The following is a 22,006-nucleotide window of genomic DNA, read 5'->3' on the forward strand; positions in this document are numbered from 1 at the left end:
AAAATGTGGCCTAAAAATGGTCTGTTCCTCCACTCCCGGGCAGCCTACCGCAGCTGCCGGGTCATCCCCCCATGCGGTCGAAAACACAAGAATAAAACCCGACGGTCTAAAAAACAACAAGAGCCCAGGCCTTGACGAGATCCCGGGAGAAATCTTGAAGCACGGTGGATATCTCCTACACCGCAGAATGCACCAGCTGATCACTGCCATCTGGTCGTCTGAAGTCATCCCGCAAGATTGGAAGGATGCTATCATCATAACAATCTATAAGCGCAAAGGCGACAAAGCAGACTGCGGCAACAGCAGAGGTATCTCCCTACTATCCGCAGCTGGGAAGGTGCTAGCAAGGATCATGTTACATCGAGTAGCAACTCATGTAACCGAAAACATCCTGCCCGAATCTCAATGCGGCTTTAGACGTGATCGGAGCACCGCAGACATGATCTTTGTTGCCAGGCAGGTACAGGAAAAATGCAGAGAACACCGCAAAGACCTGTACATGGCATTCATTGACCTGTCCAAGGCCTTCGACACAGTAAACCGGGACTTGTTGTGGGAAGTACTTGGAAAACTAGGTGTACCAGCAAATTTCTGCAACCTACTGCGACAGCTACATGATGGCATGCAGGCCTGTGTGAGCAACGGCAGCCAACAATCCCCATTTTTCAGTGTGGATGTGGGGGTCAAGCAAGGGTGTGTCCTTGCCCCAACCATATTCAACATGTTCATTTCCACTGTCACCCTCCTGTCCCATAAACACCTGGACCCCACAGATGGGATTCAGATACAATACCGGCTGGATGGTAACCTTTTTAACATCCGTCGCCTCCAAGCCACCACTAAACTCACCACCCAGCATATTCTGGAACTACAGTATGCAGATGACTGCGCTGTACTTGCACACTCACCAGAGTCTCTCCAGCGTGCACTGAATGTGGTAGCCTCCATCTACAGTGCCATTGGTCTTCAGATAAACACCAAGAAAACACAAATACTCGTGCAGGAGTTTACTCCCCAGCCAAATACGCCGATCTTCACCCTTGACGGGCACCCATTAGCCACCGTCCCCCACTTCACCTACCTCGGTAGCACCCTGTCGCCATCCTGCACCATTGACGATGACGTCCAGGCCCATATTGGTCTGGCCTCTGCTGCCTTTGGAAGGCTACGGTCCAGGGTTTTCCTAAATAGGAATCTAACCATCTCCACCAAGACAGCCGTGTATAAGGCAGTCTGCCTCTCCACGCTGCTCTATAGTTCTGAAACCTGGACACCCTACCAGAGGCACATCCAGAGTCTCGAGGCCTTCCACATCCGCTGCCTCCAAAGGATCCTAGGTCTGACCTGGGAAGACAGGGTGCTCTACACTGAAATTTATGACCGGACCAACACACCCAGCATCACAGCACTCCTTGGCCAAAAACACCTAAGATGGGTCGGACATGTGATCCGTATGCCAGCCCACCGCCTACCCCATCAGATACTGTATGGCCAGCTTTCAGTCGGTCAAAGGTCTGCCGGGGGCCAGAAAAAACGGTACAAGGACCACATTAAAACTCTCCTGAAAAAGTGTGACATCAAACCACCAGCACTGGAGTCCCTGGCTGCTGACCCCCAGACCTGGAGCTCTACCTGCCACCAGGGAATCACTCATCTTCAGGAGAAGTTCACAGAGCGGAGAGCACAGCGGCGTGCACAAAGACACCAACGTGCCACAGCACCAGCGACCATCACTGCTGCCTTCCCCTGCCCCTCCTGTGACAAAGTCTGTGGATCACGCATAGGCCTGAGCAGCCACCTGGCTATGCACAGGCGAAAGGCACAACAATAACCAATCCAATACTTCGTTTGGAGCAACGTCATCATCGACATCGATGGACTGCCATAAGCAAGCAAGTAAGAATGGGTAAATGTGGAAGTAGTGTCAAAGCGCTTTGAGTACCTTGAAGGTAGAAAAGCGCTATACAAGTACAACCCATTTATCATTTATTTATTTATTAGCCTACCTTGTGGTGCTGCTCGCTCGTCACACTGACCCACACGTCGGCGTCCTCAGCGGGACCAGGACGCCTCATTGGCCGTCCCGACTTGTCAGCGAGAGAGCAAAATGCACACTTGGCATATTTGTTGTTTATTTTTAGAGCAACACAATGCGCTCACATTCAGCACATTTAAGGAAGCTCTCCTACGCTATTTGACGCTGGACAATTAAAAGTGACAGCTGCTGCTTTCAGCGCGTCTTCATCTCGCTGGAAGACCACCCTTTGACCTTTGACCCCGCAGCCTGAGCGAGTGCTTCTGACTACTTGTGTAGACTTACTACGATTGTTGTTTGCATCATCTGCAAAGATGTGTCCTTTCATGGCAGCTGCTCTGAATGTTTGCTTTTTGACCTTTGACCTCCTGTACACCTGCAAAATGAGCAGGAAAAAAAGCAAGCATACTAACAGTTAGCATTTGTGAAGTGACAAAATATATGACTCTTGTGTGTAACCCTGCAAAATAAGCAAACAAGCCAGCATATTAACATGCAACATTAACATGCTAACAGTTAGCATTTGTTAAGTGACAAAATGTAGGACTCTCGAGTGTAATCCTGAAAAATGAGGAAAAAAGCTAGCATATTGACATGCTAACAGTTAGCATGTTTTAAGTGACAAAATATAGGACTCTTGGGTGTAATCCTGCAAAATGAGGTAAAAATAAGCATAGTAACATGCTAACAGTTAGCATTTGTGAGCTGACAAAAGATGTGACTCTTAGGTGTATTCCTGCAAAGTGAGGAAAAAACTAGCATATTAACATGCTAACAGTAGCATTTGGTAAGTGACAAAATATATGACTCTTAGGTGTATCCCTGCAAAATAAGCAAACAAGCCAGCATGTTAACATGCAACATTAGCATGCTAACAGTTAGCACTTGTTAAGTGACAAAATATATGACTATTGGGTGTATTCCTGCAAAATAAGCTAACAAGCTAGCATATTAACATGCAACATTAGCATGCTAACAGTTAGCATTTGTTAAGTGACAAAATGTAGGACTCTCGGGTGTAATGCTGAAAAATTTGGAAAAAAGATAGCATATTGAAATGCTAACAGTTAGCATTTTTAAAGTGACAAAAAATAGGACTCTTGGGTGTAATCCTGCAAAATGAGGTAAAAATAAGCATAGTTACATGCTAACAGTTAGCATTTGTGAGCTGACAAAATATATGACTCTTAGGTGTATTCCTGCAAAGTGAGGAAAAAACTAGCATTTTTACATGCTAACAGTAGCATTTGGTAAGTGACAAAATATATAACTCTAAGGTGTATTCCTGCTAAATGAGCAAAAACACTATCATATAACATACTAACTCCTAGGTGTATACTTACAGAATTAGGAAAAATGTTTTAATACTAACATGCTATCAGTTTAATATTTGACTCATGGGTGTATACCTCCAAATTTTGCACACAAAAAAACATTGCATATTAATAAGTCAACGTTAGCATTTAACACCATGCTTGACGTAACCTTTGGGTGTATACCTGCAAAATGAGTGAAAGGAGCAAGCATACTAACATGCTAACTTTAGCATGCTAATAGTAAACATGCATCAAGTAACAAGCTATATGACTTTGCATACCTGCAAAATGAGCAAAAAAAACCTTGCATACTAACATGTTAACGTTAGTCTGCTAATAGTTAGCCTGCGTAAAATGCCAAATATATAACACTTGGGTGTGTACCTGTAAAATGAGTGGAAAAAAAGAGGGCCTCCACGTTCGAACTGCTCCCACAGTGGAGTGTTTTAAGTCTCGTCTTTTTTTATTCTCTGGCTTTTAACACTATGTGAGTAGTGCGGTCCTCTGTGTTTTTAAATTTTTATTTATATTTATTGTTTTAATTGGTTTTACCCTTTAACATCGTTTTTAATCATATTTATTTTTATATTGTTTTTATATTGGTTTAATATTTTTTATTATTTTTTTATTCAGTCTTTGGTGGAGCTAAAGATAGTATTTGAATCTTTGTTTGAATATTTTTGTGCAGCACTTTGGAAACATTTTTGTTGTTTAAATGTGCTATATAAATAAAGTGGATTAGATTGGCATACTAAGAAGCTAACTGTTAACATAGCAACAGTTAGCATGCACCAAGTAACAAGATATATGACTCTTTGGTGAATAACTGCAAAATGAACAAGAAAAGCTTGCATACTAATATGTTGACAATCGGCATGTGTCAAGTGACAAAATATATGACTCTTCGGTATATACCTGCAAAATGAGCACAAATTTTAGCATGCCAAAAGTTAGTATCCGCAGAGTAACAAAATATTTGACTGTTGAGTGTATTACCTGCAAAATGACCCCCAAAAAATGGCATACTAACATGCTACTGCAGCATGCATGAAGTAACAAAGTATCGGACGCTGGGGTGTATATCTGCCAAATAAAGAATATGTGTTATTGACAAGGGGGAAATTGATCATATATAAAAATAGATAGCCTGAATGTCTAGAATAAATTGAATATTTTAATGTTAGAATGGTTGAAATCGATTGAAAAAATGTGTTACAATAAGATGATACAGTATTCGCACACAATTAAAGAAATACCTCACTGTCCCTTTAAATCTGGGGTGAAAAAACCCCTGAATGAAATCAAACCATTCATAAAAATAGGTCAGTGCCGCGCTCTGATTGGCCGAACGGGGACCTCGTCAATTATTCATGAAGCCCCACCTCGATTGGCTGCTGTGTTGAGTGACAGGCGCCAGGGGCCAATCAGCGCTCGGGATTGTTCGTGGCGCTCTCACCGTGCTGGAAAAAGCAAGAGGAGCGTGAAGAAGACCTCAGTCAAGTTTTGTTCGAGGACGAGCCAGCGTCAAACTGATAGCTTTCGCTTCTGCTTGGACATTAACTCCTATTCGTTCAACCTTATTTCGCCACACAGGAGACACTTAAGGACACCGGCCCCGGTAAGAAACGTCGTTATATTTAAAGCGAGTGAGCGCCATTTTAGAGCAAACATTGTATTGTTACTTTTTAACATGCGTCGCGTGCAGATACTCCGCCATGTTTTCGTCCTTACAATTCATTGTGTACTGTTTTGCTCTATCAGCACAGATAAGAATGTTTGTGGGGTTGTTGTTTTTTATGAATGGAGTGGCCCCCCCTTCCACGTATAGAGTTTCACTTCATTGACAAAAACAAGGGGGAGGGGGAGGGGCGGGAGGCGTAAATAGGGGGGTTGGTAACGCCCCCCCCCCCCCCCCCCCCCCCCAACATCAACACCCACCCCCCCTTCCCAAACATCAACACCCCCGTAGGCCAAAAAGTTACCAAAGTTTGTTTCGCGGAGTGATGACGTGAACGTTACACAATGCGTGCTTTGTGGCGGCTCGCCGATGCGTTCAGGGACCACCGGTTGTTTGGGATGGCTCCATTTAGCAGCCTTGTGATACCAACGTTTCTTGCAATAACCTAAAGTCCCTCAGCCACCCGTGAATTGCACGCCCTGAATATCAGGGTTGGAGGCTTTTAAAGTGTCAAATGTTAGCTGGGTAAGTGAACGCACCGCGTGTGTGTATAAGTGCTATCTGCTCGGCGTCTGCAGTAATTGCCTCCAGCGACGCTTTATCCGTCATCCATTAGCGAGAGAGGGCACAAGTGAGTCATATCTGAGAGATGCGAGAGTGTTGTTGTCGGACAGAGACTACTTTCTGTGTGTGTGTGTGTGTGTGTCTTGTACAGTGTGTATCCGCCAAACTCCGCTAACTCACATCTGTGTTACGACCCCCAGCTCGACCATGGACGACTTCTACGATCAGCAGGTTCCGTTCGTCATGTTCCCGCCCAGCGTAAGTGACGCGTCTCACGCCCCCGCCCCCCCCCCCCCCCCCCCCCAGTCTGTCAGCACGGTCAGAACTCACTTCTGACTTCTTCTCCTCCCCCCCCTTGCAGGAACCCGGCAGGGTTTCAAACGAGCGGAAGAGGAAGTTTGTGGACACGGAGCTGGCCCAGGACACGGAAGGTACGTGACGGACTTGACCATCAAGGCGATGATTTCGACGCAGTGCCCTGATATTCTTCTGGGTCTTTCTGATTCGCAGAACTCTTCCAAGATCTCAGTCAGCTGCAGGATCTCTGGATCGCAGAAGGTAAGGAACGAAGGTTTCCACGGGTCTTCAAATGGATTTGTTGAAAAGGAAGGCGGTAAAAAAAGCATTGAATGCGATGTCCAGGTTTTTTTTGGCGCCACCACATCTGGCAGCTGCTGCTACCACTGCAGAAAAAGAAATACATTCTCAGATTAAACCGTTTCATGAGCCAATTCTAATTCACTAGAGCACAGATGTCAAACTATCAATCTGCCCCGTCCTTTTATACCGGGAAATAATAGTGGATAAAGTACTTTATATTTTATCACTAAATGTATACTTTGTTTCCATCGAAAAAAATGCAACTTTATTATCATCTCATATTGCAACAAATATTATATTGGCATACACTCCAAACATTTTTTTTTGTTAAAATAAAAATAAATACTTATCATTTCAAAGCAAATTATCCATGAAATTGTACACTGTAAAAAGGACCATAAAAAACAACTGTCAGCTCAGTTGCCAGAACTTTACCGTACAAATACCAACATTAGATGTGGTAAAATGAAACCCAGTCATCAGAATTTTACCCTAAACCGTTTTTTCTATTTACATTAATACACTGTGTAAGAAACAGCCGTTGATTTTACACTTCAGAAAATGTGGTACTGTTTTCCTATATACCCTAATATGCTGTAAAACCTACATATTTTTACAGTACTATGCTTTTTTTTTTTTACAGCATATTACTGTAAAATGGTTTAAAAAAAAACAGTACCACTTTTCTGCACGCTAAAAAACTGTCAGCTCAGCTGCCAGAATTTTGACAACAATAGTCCTGTTTTTTTTTTTTCTTCAATTTACAGTAATATGCTGTAAAACAAAACCAGTAATATTTATGATACAATTCTGGCAGCAGAGCTGACCGTTTTTGTCACTGTAAAAAAAAAGTGGATTTTCTTTTTTTTTCTTCATTTTACAGCAATATGCTGTAAAAAGCACCGTAATATTCATGGTAAAATTCTGGCAGCTGAGATGACAGTTTTTACCATAAAAAAGTGGTACTGGTTTACAGTAGTATGCTGTAAAAAAAACACTAACTTATGGTAAAATTCTGGCAGCTGAGCTGGCAGGGTTTTTTTTCTTTTTTTATTTACAGTAATATGCGGTAAAAACACATATTTATGGTAAAATTCTGGCAGCTGAGCTTTTTTCTTTACAAAAAAGTGGTACTGTTTTTTTTGTTACTTTAATATGCTGTGAAAAAACAGTATTATTTATGGTAAAATTCTGGTAGCTGAACAGACAGTGTTTTACCGTATAAAAAAGTGGTACTGCTTTTTTTTCTTTTTTTTTACAGCAGTATGCTGTAAAACAAACTAATATTTATGGTAAAATTCTGGCAGCTAAGCTGGCAGTTTTTTACTGTACAAAAAAGTGGTACGTTTTTTTTTTTATTTACCGTAATATGCTATGAAAATACACTAATATTTATGGTAAAATTCTGGCAAGTGAGCTGGCAGTTTTTTACAGTACAAAAAAGTGGTAGTTTTTTTTTAAAATTTATGGTGATATGCGGTAAAACACTAATATTTATGGTAAAATTCTGGCAGCTGAGCTGACAGTTTTTTACCTTGGTATCTTTGATTTTTTTTTTTCAGTGTACGTGCAAAAATAATAATCAAATGCTTCGGCAATTGTGGAATAATCTCATGAGGCGACTCCTTGTACGTTAATATGTGTGTATTATTGACTGTTACAAGAGGCCCTCTGAGGGCAGTCATAACCAAGATGTGAAAACAAGTTTGACACCCTTGCACTAGAGTAACTGTTCATGTAAACTTTTCAAAATATTGACTTACAGTATACATACAGCTGTAATTTTGACTACATATAATAACTACCTGCAGTCAGTTTTAAGTGGCATTAAAAAGGCATTCAATTAGATTTGTTAAAGCTGCTGATGCCCTATAAAACGCTGACTGGGAGCTCTGAGGTTGAACATTAACATGGTTGTGAAGTGTTTCTAACTTGTTGTGTTTTGTGTGGAGCAAAGTCCTGAGTGTAGTGAAAACCTGCTGAGCGACAACTTTTTGTTGTTGTTTTGTGCGTTAACCTCGTTCCTCCATCTGTGTCGTCCACAGCCCAGGTGCCGGACGACGAGCAGTTTGTTCCAGACTTCCAGTCGGATAGCTGTGAGTAGTCTTCCTTCATACCGGGGACGTGCGTCTGCTGTGTTGGAAAATAAAATAAATAGAGATGATAACACCACATAAATATGAATATTTGTTCATTGAGCTGTTCTCTACGGTTGCCGTCCTATGAAGTAAAAATGGCTGATTTTGCACATTTCCCGATCAGTTGGTAACTAGGGATTGCCGATAGGGCCCCAAATCTATACTGCGACATATATTGGAGCCTCTTGTAATAACCATACATATATTATGTGGCAAATAAATGATAATGGAACCATTTCATAATGGTTTACAAAGGCTGCTGATGTACGCACTAACATATTAATTATTTTTTCGAAACTATCAATAATCTACTTCATCAATTATTGTTAATATCTGATTACTTGCTGTTGTAATGTGGCTGTTAAAATTTAATAAACACTTATTCTTCTGTTCTAACAATACTTGACGTTAGCTTAGAGCAATACTACACATTTGTGTATCAGTGCAATACCAAATAGTTACAGGGGCAGTATTGGTCATATCCATCCATCCATTTTCTACCGTTTGTCCCGGTCGCGTGGGGTGCTGGAGCCTATGTCAGCTGCATCAATGTTCGTAATTAGTCAGGGTTTCCCCTTAATGTAAGTGAATGTAGCGTGCCACCACAGCATTTTTATTACCGCCACACCTTGAAAATAGGTGGGTTTTTTTACTTGAAAACAAATTGAAGTACCATAATGTAATAAATTGTAGGCCCCAGAAGAAATCACACAAAGTCCAGCGCTATTTTTAACTTTTATCACCAATCTTATGATAACAAACGGCACAATTCTAACAGGTTTTAACTCCCGTGCAAGCACTTCCCCGGACACACAACACTTCCTCATGGAAGCGGTATAGCTCGGTTGGTAGAGCGGCCGTGCCAGCAACTTGAGGGTTGCAGGTTCGATCCCTGCATCCGCCATCTTAGTTACTGCCGTTGTGTCCTTGGGCAAGATACTTTACCCACCTGCTCCCAGTGCCACCCACACTGGTTTAAATGTAACTTAGATATTGGGTTTCAATATATAAAGTGCTTTGAGACAGTAGAGAAAAGCGCTATAAAAAATATAATTCACTTCACTTCACTCATTCTCCACCAACCACGGTGTGTTTGCAAACATGGGATAAACTGACATCCAATCCAAACCACACGAACATAAAACATTAAAATGAGCTGGTTGTTACGGTAGTAATTGATATATATAGCCTATTACTTGCGCACTATTGACAAGTGATGTACCAAAAACTTTACCACCGAAAAAAGACTTTTATCACCGAAAACCGCACTGCCGAAACCAGATGTAAACAAAACGCAGGCCATTGTCTGAAACGTTGTCAGCATATCTGTGATGTGGACAGAGGTGGGTAGAGTAGCCAGAAATTGTACTCAAGTAAGAGTACTGTTACTTTAGAGATTTATTACTCAAGTAAAAGTAAGGAGTAGTCACCCAAATATTTACTTGAGTAAAAGTAAAAAGTATGTTGTGAAAAAACTACTCAAGTACTGAGTAACTGATGAGTAACATATACACACACACACATTGTAATCAGACAGTAGTGATGATAACGTCCACGTTTTCAAATGGAGGAGAAAAAAAGTTCCTCCTTTCTGTCTAATACCACATGAAAGTGGTTGGTTGTTGGCTTCTTATTTGTCCAGCTTCCATATTCGTTTTTATACACTTTACAAGAAATACATTGGCGGCAAACTCCGTAGCTTGCTAGCTTGCTAGCTTGTTTGCACTGGCTTTCGGAGACTCTTATTTTGAAAGCGCAGGCGCGATGGAGCGGCACTTTTATTGTGAAGACAGGAACTGTGCAGTCAGTCTTTAGGCTTTTGACGGGATGTACGGTTAAAATAAAAAAGGGTCTTTTTTCCTTCACACTTTTGATTGATTGATTGGAACTTGTATTAGTAGATTGCACAGTACAGTACATATTCCGTACGATTGACCACTAAATGGTAACACCCGAATACGTTTTTCAACTTGTTTAAGTCAGGTCATGTGACCCCTGGCTCTGTTTGATTGGTCCAACGTCACCAGTGACTGCATCTGATTGGTGGAACGGAGTGAACGTCACCAGTGACTATTTGTTGAAACGCAGGCACTATGAAGGTCTGTCTGACAGACCAAAACAAACAAAGCGTGCATTAACAGATCGATAAAAATTAGTAGCGAGTAGCGAGCTGAATGTAGATAAAAGTAGCGGAGTAAAAGTAGCGTTTCTTCTCTATAAATATACTCAAGTAAAAGTATGTTGCATTAAAACTACTCTTAGAAGTACAATTTATCCCAAAAGTTACTCAAGTAGATGTAACGGAGTAAATGTAGCGCGTTACTACCCACCTCTGGATGTGGATGTAATTTTGATATATAATGCAGACATACCTGCATTATATACTGCACAGCTACAAAATGTGAAAATATTAAAAGGACAGGGCGGCTTTTAAGCAGAGAAAGTGAAACTACAGCAACCGCACCAAGCAAGTGTGACGTCATGCTCGCTGCAGCCTCTTAAGTCAGGGACCTGGAGGGACAGAAGTAGGGTCTCTAAACACGACTACATTCTATAATAACACCAGATGAAGATGCTACATTTGTTGCTAAGTGTTTTTAATAAAGAAAAGTCATTAAAAGTCTATAAACACTTGAAAAAATCTCAACAAAGTACCTTCTACAAAAAGCAGCAACAATTAAAAATATGGCAAAACGATAACAAATGTTAAAACTAATGAATGAAGACAGAGTATTAAATGTAGGTACACCTTTTTTTTGGTCTTTAAAAAAAAATCATATATCATAGCAAATTACTCAATGATGTCATTGTGACCAAGCCCCCACAGCCACAGGTATCTTGGCAGTTTAGGGGAAACCCTCTACAGTGGTTCATTAATTACAATTTTGATAACTGTAATCCGACAATATCACTTATTATTCACATTTTCCTTTATTCTGTTTCATTTCATTTAAAAAATGTATACTAAAGTCAATAGTGCAAAAAAATAAAACAAAAGCAAAAACACTGGACTCTTATTTCCCGAGTTTGTAAACAATAACAAATACTACACAAAAACTCTTTTGTGTAGTATCGACCTTATATTGATAGTACACTTGGTATTGTTACTGTCAATATTTATATCGATCCGTCCACCCAGGTTTACGTTCAAGAGCTTAACGGTTAGCTATGTCTTTATGAATCCGTCTATGGCGTATCGTGTAGCATGTTTAGCTACTCCTTGTCCTCCAGTGATAATGGTACATGTAAAAGGGATTTAGAAGCTAACGTGTATTACATTATAATAATGTAGTATTATTGTATGTATTACTATTGATTCGAGCACATTTCAAGTTTGGAAAAAGTCTTTGCCTTGCCGTACGTCACTGCCGCTTCCTAAATGTGATGTTTTTAACGTTACTATTCTGCGAGTGGAGCTAACTCAAGTCGAGGTCACTCCTCCTTTGTCCGAATGTCTTAATCCCGACGAGGACACACACCATCCTTTGTGCTCGGAAGTCCGCTTTGAGGCTCATGTGCGCCCACTCTCTCCCTCTCCACCATTTTGAGTTTAATCAGCCGATTGGCATGGGGCGTCACATGAGCCAAACCTCCTAATCTCATTTCACACTTTCCCGCACCCGGTCTAGATTCCAGCAGAAAGGGCTGCCTCTCGCCCCGATCCCCACAAATAGTATTTATGTGTACATACTGTTTGTATACGTCTGGAGGATGCTGGTGTGTGGTTGTCTTCGTCAGGGGCTTGTGTCTGTCATTCACCAGGGCTGCACTTAGTCCGTGGTGCAGCCGTCATGGCCGCCGCATTAGTAAAGGGAGTTTGATTATCTGAGAGTGCGATGAAGGACTTGCTGACAGTGGTGGCCGTTGCCAGGCTGCAAGCTTCCTCGCTCTCGCTTTCACGCGTATCCAAGGCCAGATTTGAAGATGAGACACTGGGTCGATGTACAAAATAGAAAAGTACTGACACACACCCCTAGTTCTTCATCTTGACTCAAATTATTCATCTTAGCAAAACTTCTTCAGTCTTTGTACGCAGTCACTTATCTCCACGCACCTCCGACCATCTGACTGCCATCAACACAAGATTCTTATTGTCAATAGATGTTTGGCGTAGGTGTTTGGCATAGGTGTTTGACATCAACGTAGGTGTTTGATGTCTATGTCAGCGTTTGACGTAGGTGCTTGACGTCAGCATAGGTGTTTGACGTAGGTGCTTGACGTCGGCGTAGGTGCTTGACGTCGGCGTAGGTGCTTGACGTCGGCGTAGGTGTTTGACGTAGGTGCTTGACGTCGGCATAGGTGTTTGACGTAGTTGCTTGATGTCGGCGTAGGTGTTTGACGTCGGAGTAAGTTAAATTTTGCAACTCGGAACACTTTTCGAACAGAACCATTTTGTATAGAAATAACTTCCTAAATTCAATGTCAACTAAAGAGGGCACTTGTTTAAAGAGGCTAACAGTAGCAATCCATTCTGCCTCTAAATCAGTTTAAAAATGCATTCAAAAACCGCCAACAATACTTCATTTATGTTCCTTAACCTGTATAATAACCAAGCTGTAGCGACATTGTTATTGTATGAGCGAACACTGAGGAATTGTTTTTCTAGCGTAGTAACACGTCAACATGCTACGGCTTTAGCCATGAGCTAGCTGCTCGTCAACAGCTAAATGGCTTTTGAGTGTGTAATGCACAACAAGATGCGATAGGACGCCAATCTGAACTGACTGAAAAAGATGAACACATATATTAAAGTATCTGTAAAGTATTAGCCCTCATTTCATGTTTTGTTCGTACACAGCAAGCTTGACAGTGTATATACTGTAGTTGTAATAACAAGCATGACGTGCTGCATGTATCATGATTAATATTATAGTGACTCACTCGATGGACAGTTGTTTGTTTGGTCCAGTTGGCCGGGGAAGTTTTTTCCAGTTGATTTTGGGTAAGCACGCCATTAATGTCGGCAAAGCTTGGCTCCAAGCTTCACATTTGCAGCGTCAAGTCTCGCTGACCTCACTCTCTCGGCTTCCTTTAGTTCCAACGTTTCACCCTCTGTTCGTGCTCGCTTTATATAACCAGCAGTTCATCCTCAGTATATTCAGCTTCAAAAAGATAAGGTTGTGAATCCTCCTTTGTCCAAAAACAGTTGTCTTTGTTGTCTATTACCAAGCCTGCCAAGATTAGGACACACATGTGTTTGATTTTATAAGTAGAAACACACATTTGTTGCAGGAAGTTGGAAGTGTGTTGCTATGGGAACGGAAATAAATGCGCCGAGGAAATAAGTCCCAGTATTGCTTAAAATGACCAAAATACGGTAAATATTGTACATATGTGCATTATGAATGTTTGTTACTACATTTATATATACTATATACTTGCAGTGTGTATATAAAACCTTGATGGAGGGTTTTGAAGTTGTTTTAGAGGGCATTGAAAGCTACAATGGTGACTCCTATTAGCCGCATCTTGCAAGCGTTTTTTAATCATCTTTAGAATCCTTAAAAAGAGACATGTATATTTTATCTCTCATAATGATTGTTGATAGGAAAAATTCTAAAAAAAAAGTGCAGTTCCCCTTTAATAAGAAAAAGAATATGGTGGATTCAATGCGTCGTTTGACATGGACAGTTTGTCGACAAGCTCCTGGTAGTAGGTTCAACTGCACTTAAACTGCGGGAGTTTTGTGACTATCAGGTTTACTTCCTGGTGGGAGAAAAGGAGACATGTTCTGGTACTTTTGTGCGTGTAGTTGGAGCACGGGGCTGCATGTCTGAGTAGCATACGACTGCTTTGCATCATTTAGGTTGCAAGAAAGCTCTTTTCCCCAACATTAAACATGAAGAGTGCACACTCACAGCCATTGTTTGCTCATCTGTGCTCCACCGACGCCCTTCATCATCTACCCGCCTCCCTTGCTGCTCCTCTGCAGTATCTAGTTTCTTCCCCGCTATTATGCAGGGCACTGGAACCCACAGTCAGCCACGGGTTTATGTCAGTCCTAATAGGATCCAGACGTGAGGTTTGATGGCTTTTGTGTGTCTGGTGCAGTTTTTGTCACGGCGACAAAAGCAGCCGTGGTTGAGGCGGGATGATAAATGACTGTTAAGTGGTCAGAGGAGGGAACGCATACATTGTCCAAGCATCCTTTTACTCTCCCAATGTGATTAAGACAACTGTTGCACTTCTTCGGCTTCAAATACAAAGTGTAGGTAGTGTCTGGACTCCATCTTATATTTGTTGTCTCCCCTTCGCCTAGTGATGTTCCATGGCCCACCACCGACCAAGATCAAGCGTGAGCAGACTGCCTCCAAAGAGCTGTCCCCCTGCCACCAGGACAGGAGTCCCATGCTCTACGAAGAGAAGTGCCTTTACATCAACAGGTACAGGATGGTTGCTGCTATTTTAGGAATTGTTAGATTCCTAACTGCGTGTTCCTCACACTCAGTGCCTGCGACGGGAAGTCCACACCCACGTTCAAGCCGTTAACCCCTCCCTCCACGCCAGTGTCTCCGTGTGGCCCAGCAGGAGCGCATCGCCTCAGTGAGCAGAGTCCTCCTCGCCCAAATGTAGCCAGCTTGCCCGCTGGACTGCGTCCAGTTCATGTTCAGCGACAACAGCATCCCCACCCACAGAGCACAGGCCCACGCAACCAGCCGGCACACCCGGTCCACAGCCCGCCATTCGCCGTGCCGTGTGCGCCGATCGGCCAAGATGCCAACAACTTCACGCCAGAGCACAGGTAAGCGTCTCTTCTTAAGTAAACTGAGAGTAGCGGATGCTGGCTAGTGCTGCACTGCTCGACTAATTCACAGAGAAAGTGTGGAAGTGGGTTCAAGTCAGCGTTATGCGAGACTATGTCGACACATCTGTGACAACGTTGTGATCTGGGATCTGTTACTTTCTCCCACTATCCTCAGGTTCCAGCGGCAGATGTCCGAGCCATCTCTACATTTCCCCCAATCAGACAGTCAGCTGCACACCCACTTCCTGCCCCAGGCACCCAGCAGCAACCGCAACAGTCGACCACACGAGGGCCGCCCGCTGTACCACCGGCAAATGTCTGAACCCTTGGTGGCTGCGTCCCCTCACGGTTTTAAACAGGAACTCATTGACCCAAGATACACCGAGCACGGCGTCCCCAACCCTCCAGCTCCCCCACGCCAGGCTGGGTGCCACCTGATGGACATCAAGCAGGAGCCCCGCGATTTCTGCTTCGATTCCGGTAAGTGACGGCTCACAATTGGTTCATTGAGCCAGGTACTGTGCAGCTGGCCCAAGGTAGGGAATGTGCCCACCGTATTTGTTCAGGCGTCTGACATTTTAGTGCAAGTTTTAGCACTTAACAGTGGCACGGCAGCACAGGTACTCCTTTCACTCTCGCACTGTCCGACTTTAATCTGATCGTTCCTCCCGAGTCACGCCAGTCAAGTAAAAGTGGGTCTTTCAGCTCAGCGTAAGCCTCCAAGGGCAAAAAGTAAATGGGTCACTCAATCAGGTGGCTAGAAGCTCTTCACTGAGCCTACCTGGAATAGATCGAGTCCATAAATCCTCAGAGGACTTGGTGGCCTGTAAGGTAGTTGATCATAAAAGACGAGGAGTCAAACATTTTCCAGTCTACCTTTTTAGTGGAGGAAAAAACCCTTCAAGCAACGATGAAAGAGAATGTTTGGTCACATGGTACAAATCAAACAAGCTGCTGGCTGTTGTCCTTCTGACACCCACACAGCCAGCTGTTCTCCCTGCTCCACAATATTATGTCCTCTTCTCCTAAAACGCTGTAACTTTGGCTGGGGGAAAAGCCAACAACGTCATGTACTCTCATTCCTTTTCTGCACTGGCTGGCCTGGTGGTGATGTAATGACAAATCCTCTTAGCTTCTTATGGCCTTTAAGTACCTACGTCACAGGGGGCTATCATCTGGAGCTGGGCAGAGGATGTCCACGTCAGGGATACTAGCTTGAACTTCAACCAAAAAGCAGAGATTTACAGCATCGTTTGTCTTTTCTTGCGTCCACGTTCAAGTCTCGCTCAAGATTGATCTCTGTCAATCTTATCAGGTGACAGCACACTGAATGAGGCACAGTGGCGTTGCGGATGGTATGCAGAAAAAATGGAAACCAGGCCCTGAAGCCCCCAGAGGGGACAGTCGCTGTAACTTGATTATCATTGAGATTTAACACAGCAGCCATAGCGCTAATCCTGTTTAAAGGCTTGCAGAGCGTGAGTGGGCAGTGCAGTGCTACTTGGATCTGGTACACTCGTGTGTGTGTGTGTGTGTGTGTGTGTGTGTGTGTGGGGGGGGGGGGGCAGTTGAAGCTTAATATGACCCAGTAGTGAGACAGTAAAGCCGCCATCATTACCAAGGCACTGATCTTTATCAACATGAAGCCAATCCCGCAAATCAAAGATGCTATTTCAAGTATCTTTATGCACACAAGTCCAAATATATCTATCAGCTGTGAGGTGGATTTTGATGTGAAGCACATTTGACACGACAGAAAAGGCTGGGATGTCTCTGGTCTAAAATTATACTTCCACCGTCTTTGTTTTGCAGAGGTGCCCAACTGTCACTCATCATTCGGGAGAGCGGGGAGCTTCTACCAAAATAACCATGAAAGTACGTTTTTGTTTTCTCTCTCTCATATCTGGCGGGTTACAGGTGTTTCGTCGGCGAGGCATTTGTGGCCCTTGAGCCGAAATCAGGACAAGTGACTGGCATGTTAGAGAGTGGCGGTCAGCGGGATTTTTAACGAGCGGTCACGGGGGAAGTAGATCTATTGGTGCTAGTGATGTAGCTGTTTAGCAACCAAACCTGAACTCAAAACACTGATAGCTCAAATCAGCCACGCCCATTGAAATTAATTGAAATCCATTTAATCCGTGCATGGGCCTCCAAAAAAACACGACCATTTTAATGTATAACATACCTTTTTAAAAAGAAAACTAACTTTTAGATAAGAAATATTGTTTAAAAATCATACAATAGCATTTACTACAAACTACAGTAGTTTTGTGAAATAATGTAATAATTAGCATTTACCTTGGTGAGCACACGTTTGTAGGTGTCTCCCATGAGCAGTTTTGCTGTCATGTAACAATAGAAACTGCTAACTGTTGGTTAGAAATCGGATAGACTTTATCCCATAAGCGGGAAAATATGTGAAAAGCAGCACAGAAGTCGCAAAAGTGCCACTCCTTTTGCGCAGTCCTGAAGGGGCCCGGACCAAAAGGCAAAAACGGACACACAAGAGCACAAAGCTCCAGCAGCCACTTTAGCAACGCCATCTTGAAACAGCCGTCTTGGTGTGACGGACCAGAGGTCAGAGTTGACAGCAAGCTGTGTTTGCGTACCAAATTTAATGCTTGATTGTCCAGTTATTGAGTCAGGACGCTTCAAACACTGCAGATTCTCCATATTTCATGGATAACTGTCTGTTGTTTGGATATTTTTGGCTGCATGCCCCCGAGGCCGGCTGCGGTTTTTGTGATGCGGATTGACGGTGCTGCAGTTGGGCTGATTTTACCGGTCGGCTAACCAGTAGGACATGTTTTTAATAGTTTGTTTCTTTGATTCGGTCATTCACTTCTTCTCCTTCGCAATAACTTTCTCATTTGCCGTGGTTGGAAGACAAGATTGTTTTTATCTCTAGCTGTGGGCTGTGCACAATTACTTTTTCTACGTACTGTGAGGAAGATCGCAACTTAAGGCATAACAAAAAGCAGAACGACATCTAGTTTCTCAAAATACTCATAAGTTGGGATACACGTAAGTTGAGGTACCACTGTACTCACAATAAACGTATTTTCTTTCAGGTTTCTCCTTCGACAGAGATTCTCAACTCTACTTTGACGATACCTGTGTTGTACCTGAAAGATTAGAAGGTGAGATTGTTGGACTCGTCTATTATATAATTCTCTAAGTCAAGTTGACACCAGATGGTCTCACCACACTGTGGCCGTGGCGTGGTGTCCACTGAGCACCCAAATTCATCCTTTTTCTTCTCCCACTGATTAGGTAAAGTGAAGCAGGAGCCGTCCATCTATCGAGACGGACCCCCATACCAGCGCCGCGGCTCCCTACAGCTCTGGCAGTTCTTGGTCACTTTGCTAGACGACCCGGCCAACGGCCACTTCATCGCCTGGACCGGTCGGGGAATGGAGTTCAAGCTCATCGAGCCAGAGGAGGTCAGTCAGTTGGCCGCTGCTCTTTTCATGTGAAAGACAAAAGTATAGACCCAGTTTGTAACGTTCATCTCTGAAGGTGGCTCGCCGCTGGGGGATCCAAAAGAACAGACCCGCTATGAACTACGACAAGCTGAGTCGCTCTCTTCGTTACTACTACGAGAAGGGCATCATGCAGAAGGTAAAGGCAGGTTAACCTTTTTTCCGTTTCCTTTGAAGTGTCCTCAATAGCGCCCGTCTTGAGTGAGATTTTAAGAGACAAACCTTTTTGTGTTAAACAGGTGGCTGGCGAGAGGTACGTGTACAAGTTTGTGTGCGACCCCGAGGCCCTTTTCTCCATGGCTTTCCCCGACAACCAGAGGCCCAACCTGAAGGCCGACCTGGACGGCCTGCCAGGCCTGGACGAGGACACAGTGCCCCTTACCCACTATGAGGAGAACACTTCCTATCTGCTGGACAGCGGGGAGCATTGTCTAGCGGGCTTGCCCTTTGTGGACGGTTGTGGTTATTGAAGCAAAAAGCAGCGTCCTGGCGCTTGGCACACACAAACATGCAAAACCATTTGCAAAGTCTCTCAATGGCCGACTCTTTCAATTCAAACATTGAACTGCTGGTCGGCTCGGAGGAACCTAATGTGGATCCTGGCTGGCTTACGGACCTAAAACCCTTCCATGGCTAAGAATGGACGAGGGTAAAAGATGAAACTCAACGACGAAAGCCCTCGAGACCTCTGAAAGTTTGTAGAAGAACATGCTTCTTGAATCTGGGTCAAAAAGTGCAGATTTTGTGATTATTATTTTTTTGTGACAATCTAAATTCTAAATGCAGCACTATTCCGTAGTTGCCTAATAATACTTCTTGCGTGTCTGTTTTAATGTTACTGCACCTGGACTGAAAGATGAATGACAGAGCTTTGACTTGCACGCATGCTTTCAACCATTCATGTACATATGATTATGGGTTTTTCTGTAACAAGACCAGAGGGTTCTTGGAAATATTTCAGGCTAGTTGGTCTCCTGTTAAGTTGTTGTGCTCTTTAAATTATCCTGCCCGTGTAAGAGATTGTATCCCTGCCCCCACTTTGGAGACCTTTGGTACGATCCTCCAGCCGGTGTTTGATTGTTCCATTTTAAAACTAACTAACATTCAAAAGAGATGCATATGCAAGTACATACTGTATTTTACAGCCGAGAGACATTTTTATACATTTCCTTGTTGATTTTCTGGCTCTCTTGATGCGCTGGTATGGCAGGAGCACCATGGCATTGCATGCAGGGTAAAAGTATAAAAGGTGCATTTTTGCGGCTATCTTTTGGACTCAGTGACTTTGCATGGCCTAATCACTCCACTGACATATCGCTTTACCGCCTTGGGGTTAACATTTGCTTTAAACTTAGTCTTTACTCTGAACAAGGGCAACATTAAACTTCTATAAAGATTATATATTTTTGCTATAAGGCTGCAGTCCATGCTTGAGTTTAATGTATCAGCTTTACAGTTCTGCCTCTAATAGGGCTGTAACTGTTTTTTTTCCTAAGAAAAAACATCAAATGTCATGACGCACTCGCTGCAGACTGATTCGTTTGCTTCTGCGAACAGATGGATGACAAGATGTTATCTCGCTTGCAAACGAGGCGTGTAAAAGGCCAGAGTTCCAGCAAAGGCCACATTATGGGACGGATGCCAGGCAGGGCGCAGAAACACTCTCTGCGCTTGTATAGGCTTCATCAGACCCCTCATATTGTGCTCCTTCTGATCATGTGTACTAGCTCCAATAAACACTCCTCTACGCTTAACTGCGTTCCTGCTACTTCTCAAACCTCCACCTCCGTTATTACCGGGAGTTTGAACTTGCCTGTGAGTCACCTGCTTTTCTTTTTCTTAGGTGAATGATTACACCATGTCCCTTTTTAGAAATATTCACTTGTGCTCACAGCCACTAAATGACTCAATTAAACAAACCAAATAAAATAAACAATAAACCAAACTTGGAGACACTCAACTTTGTTCACAATTCTATGTCAAAGAGATACAAACTACTTCCTCATGAAGCTGTGGTATGCTGGACTGTGGAACTCGATCTTCGGGGTTTCTACAGAACGGTGTGGCACAGCAGCTGCACGGTTTAAGACAAAGGAACTGCAGAGGGGAGAAGACCATGGGAGCAGCTTTCTCACCACCACAGACATCTTCATTGGCAGATGCACCACCATAAAATCCGACCCTTCCTCACCATGGTAGTGTCTATGCTGTCTGGAACTTCAGTTCCTAGTAGGGCCTCCTATGGCGAACCGGTCTGGCACCCAGCGGTATTAGGGCCGCAACCCAGCTAACAGGGCTTTAGTAAAAACTCAAGAGACGTCAACCCTCAGGAACCAGCGGCCTCTGGTCATCTTGCCTCTGCGTCTGTGGTATATCTGTGACAAGCAATGTCGCCGCCTTCGCAATGGAGTGAGGTTATGTTGCTTTGCGCTTGTGCAACCGACATTCCTCTGCGTGAGATGGGCGCAACCTTTCCTCCGACTTCGTATGCAACCGCAAAACCTTGTGCAGTCGAAGAGGTTTTACAAATTGCTACAGTCTACGAGGAGGACTTCAAGCAGAGGTCCAAATCGCTCAACAACAACAAAAAATCAGCTGATGCAGAATGCATCGCCACCAGGTACGTTCTATCTTGGATCCCTTTTCCTCAAGCAAGAGTCTGCGAAACATCCAGATTAGGACCACCTGAGGAACAGTTTCTTTCCAAAAACGCAGATGGAGCTTTACAGCAATGAATACCAATCCCCCATGTTTCAAATTATCTCAAATGTGTCTCTCTAATATTGCTAACACACCTGTCTAAGTGTGTTAGTTAACACTTGTGCCTTGTCAAGCTTCTCCATCCACCTCGTAGGTGTGTCGAGATGCAAACGGGATAGCATGATCCTATTTATCAACAATTCCTGGTGCCCACTTGCACTCACTCTTACGTAGTGAGTAATTGCCACTGTCCGAGTATCATGGGTGAAGTCGAGCAGACCATGGCGATATGATTGCGGTGGAAGATCTACTTTGCGAATGAGGCTATTGTATTGTCACTAAAACCAAGGTTCATGGTGTAATGAAGGCCAGCCAGTTGGCTGGGCCATATGTATGTTGGGTGTCTCATGACCTGTTCCGCCAAGGTTCAAGTCCTGGGCGGAACAGAAAAGGCAGGGATTGAACCAGGCGGGTTACTCGGGCAGGAACCAAAATAACCGTAGCTTGTTTGGCCCCCTAAGCCCCACACCACTACCAACCTTGTGATGCTATAATGGTTCTGATCCTTTTAACATTGTTATTGTCGGGGTGATGGATGACTCCCAGCAACTAAAACAATGGATGGTAAAAACACCACTTTAACTGTAAATCCATACATACACGATTACAAAGCACTTGATTCATGGCGCTGGGCCTGCAGGAAAGTGGATATACATCACCAGCACAGGACCGCTTGAATTATTGATCC

At 43.4% G+C, this 22,006-nt stretch overlaps 1 protein-coding gene and 1 long non-coding RNA gene across 3 annotated transcripts; one reads left to right on the forward strand and one right to left on the reverse strand.

Moving 5' to 3' along the window:
• Positions 1–4,804: 4,804 nt before the first annotated feature.
• Positions 4,805–20,503, forward strand: etv5a (ETS variant transcription factor 5a). 2 transcript variants are annotated; one of them, XM_061970942.2, is made up of 13 exons: positions 4,805–4,969; positions 5,794–5,851; positions 5,955–6,024; positions 6,104–6,151; positions 8,239–8,289; positions 14,591–14,714; positions 14,780–15,073; positions 15,252–15,556; positions 16,889–16,951; positions 18,148–18,216; positions 18,350–18,519; positions 18,596–18,703; positions 18,798–20,503. In XM_061970942.2, exons 2-13 carry the CDS (start codon positions 5,801–5,803, stop codon positions 19,026–19,028), a joined length of 1,584 nt encoding a protein of 527 aa, XP_061826926.1. In that variant the 5' UTR covers positions 4,805–4,969; positions 5,794–5,800; the 3' UTR covers positions 19,029–20,503. The 2 variants fall into 2 exon arrangements, with proteins under 2 accessions (XP_061826926.1, XP_061826927.1); XM_061970943.2 differs by having other exon boundaries at positions 4,806–4,969; positions 18,596–18,697.
• LOC133613416 (uncharacterized) lies at positions 5,965–18,222 on the reverse strand. The gene is made up of 3 exons (XR_009816446.1): positions 18,127–18,222; positions 8,211–8,326; positions 5,965–6,276 (listed from the first exon to the last, which is right to left on the reverse strand). It is a non-coding gene; the product is annotated as an uncharacterized lncRNA (long non-coding RNA).
• Positions 20,504–22,006: the final 1,503 nt, after the last annotated feature.

This window comes from Nerophis lumbriciformis, linkage group LG13 (assembly GCF_033978685.3).
Source record: "Nerophis lumbriciformis linkage group LG13, RoL_Nlum_v2.1, whole genome shotgun sequence".
In the NCBI taxonomy this organism is placed as follows: Eukaryota; Metazoa; Chordata; class Actinopteri; order Syngnathiformes; family Syngnathidae; genus Nerophis; species Nerophis lumbriciformis.

Excerpts from the sequence above, each read along its gene's own strand:
- etv5a (XM_061970942.2), top strand. The coding sequence starts at position 5,801 with ATGGACGACTTCTACGATCAGCAGGTTCCGTTCGTCATGTTCCCGCCC. Across the intron at positions 15,557-16,888 it reads CGATTTCTGCTTCGATTCCG|AGGTGCCCAACTGTCACTCA; the intron begins GTAAGTGACGGC and ends TTTGTTTTGCAG. Across the intron at positions 18,217-18,349 it reads TGTACCTGAAAGATTAGAAG|GTAAAGTGAAGCAGGAGCCG; the intron begins GTGAGATTGTTG and ends CCCACTGATTAG.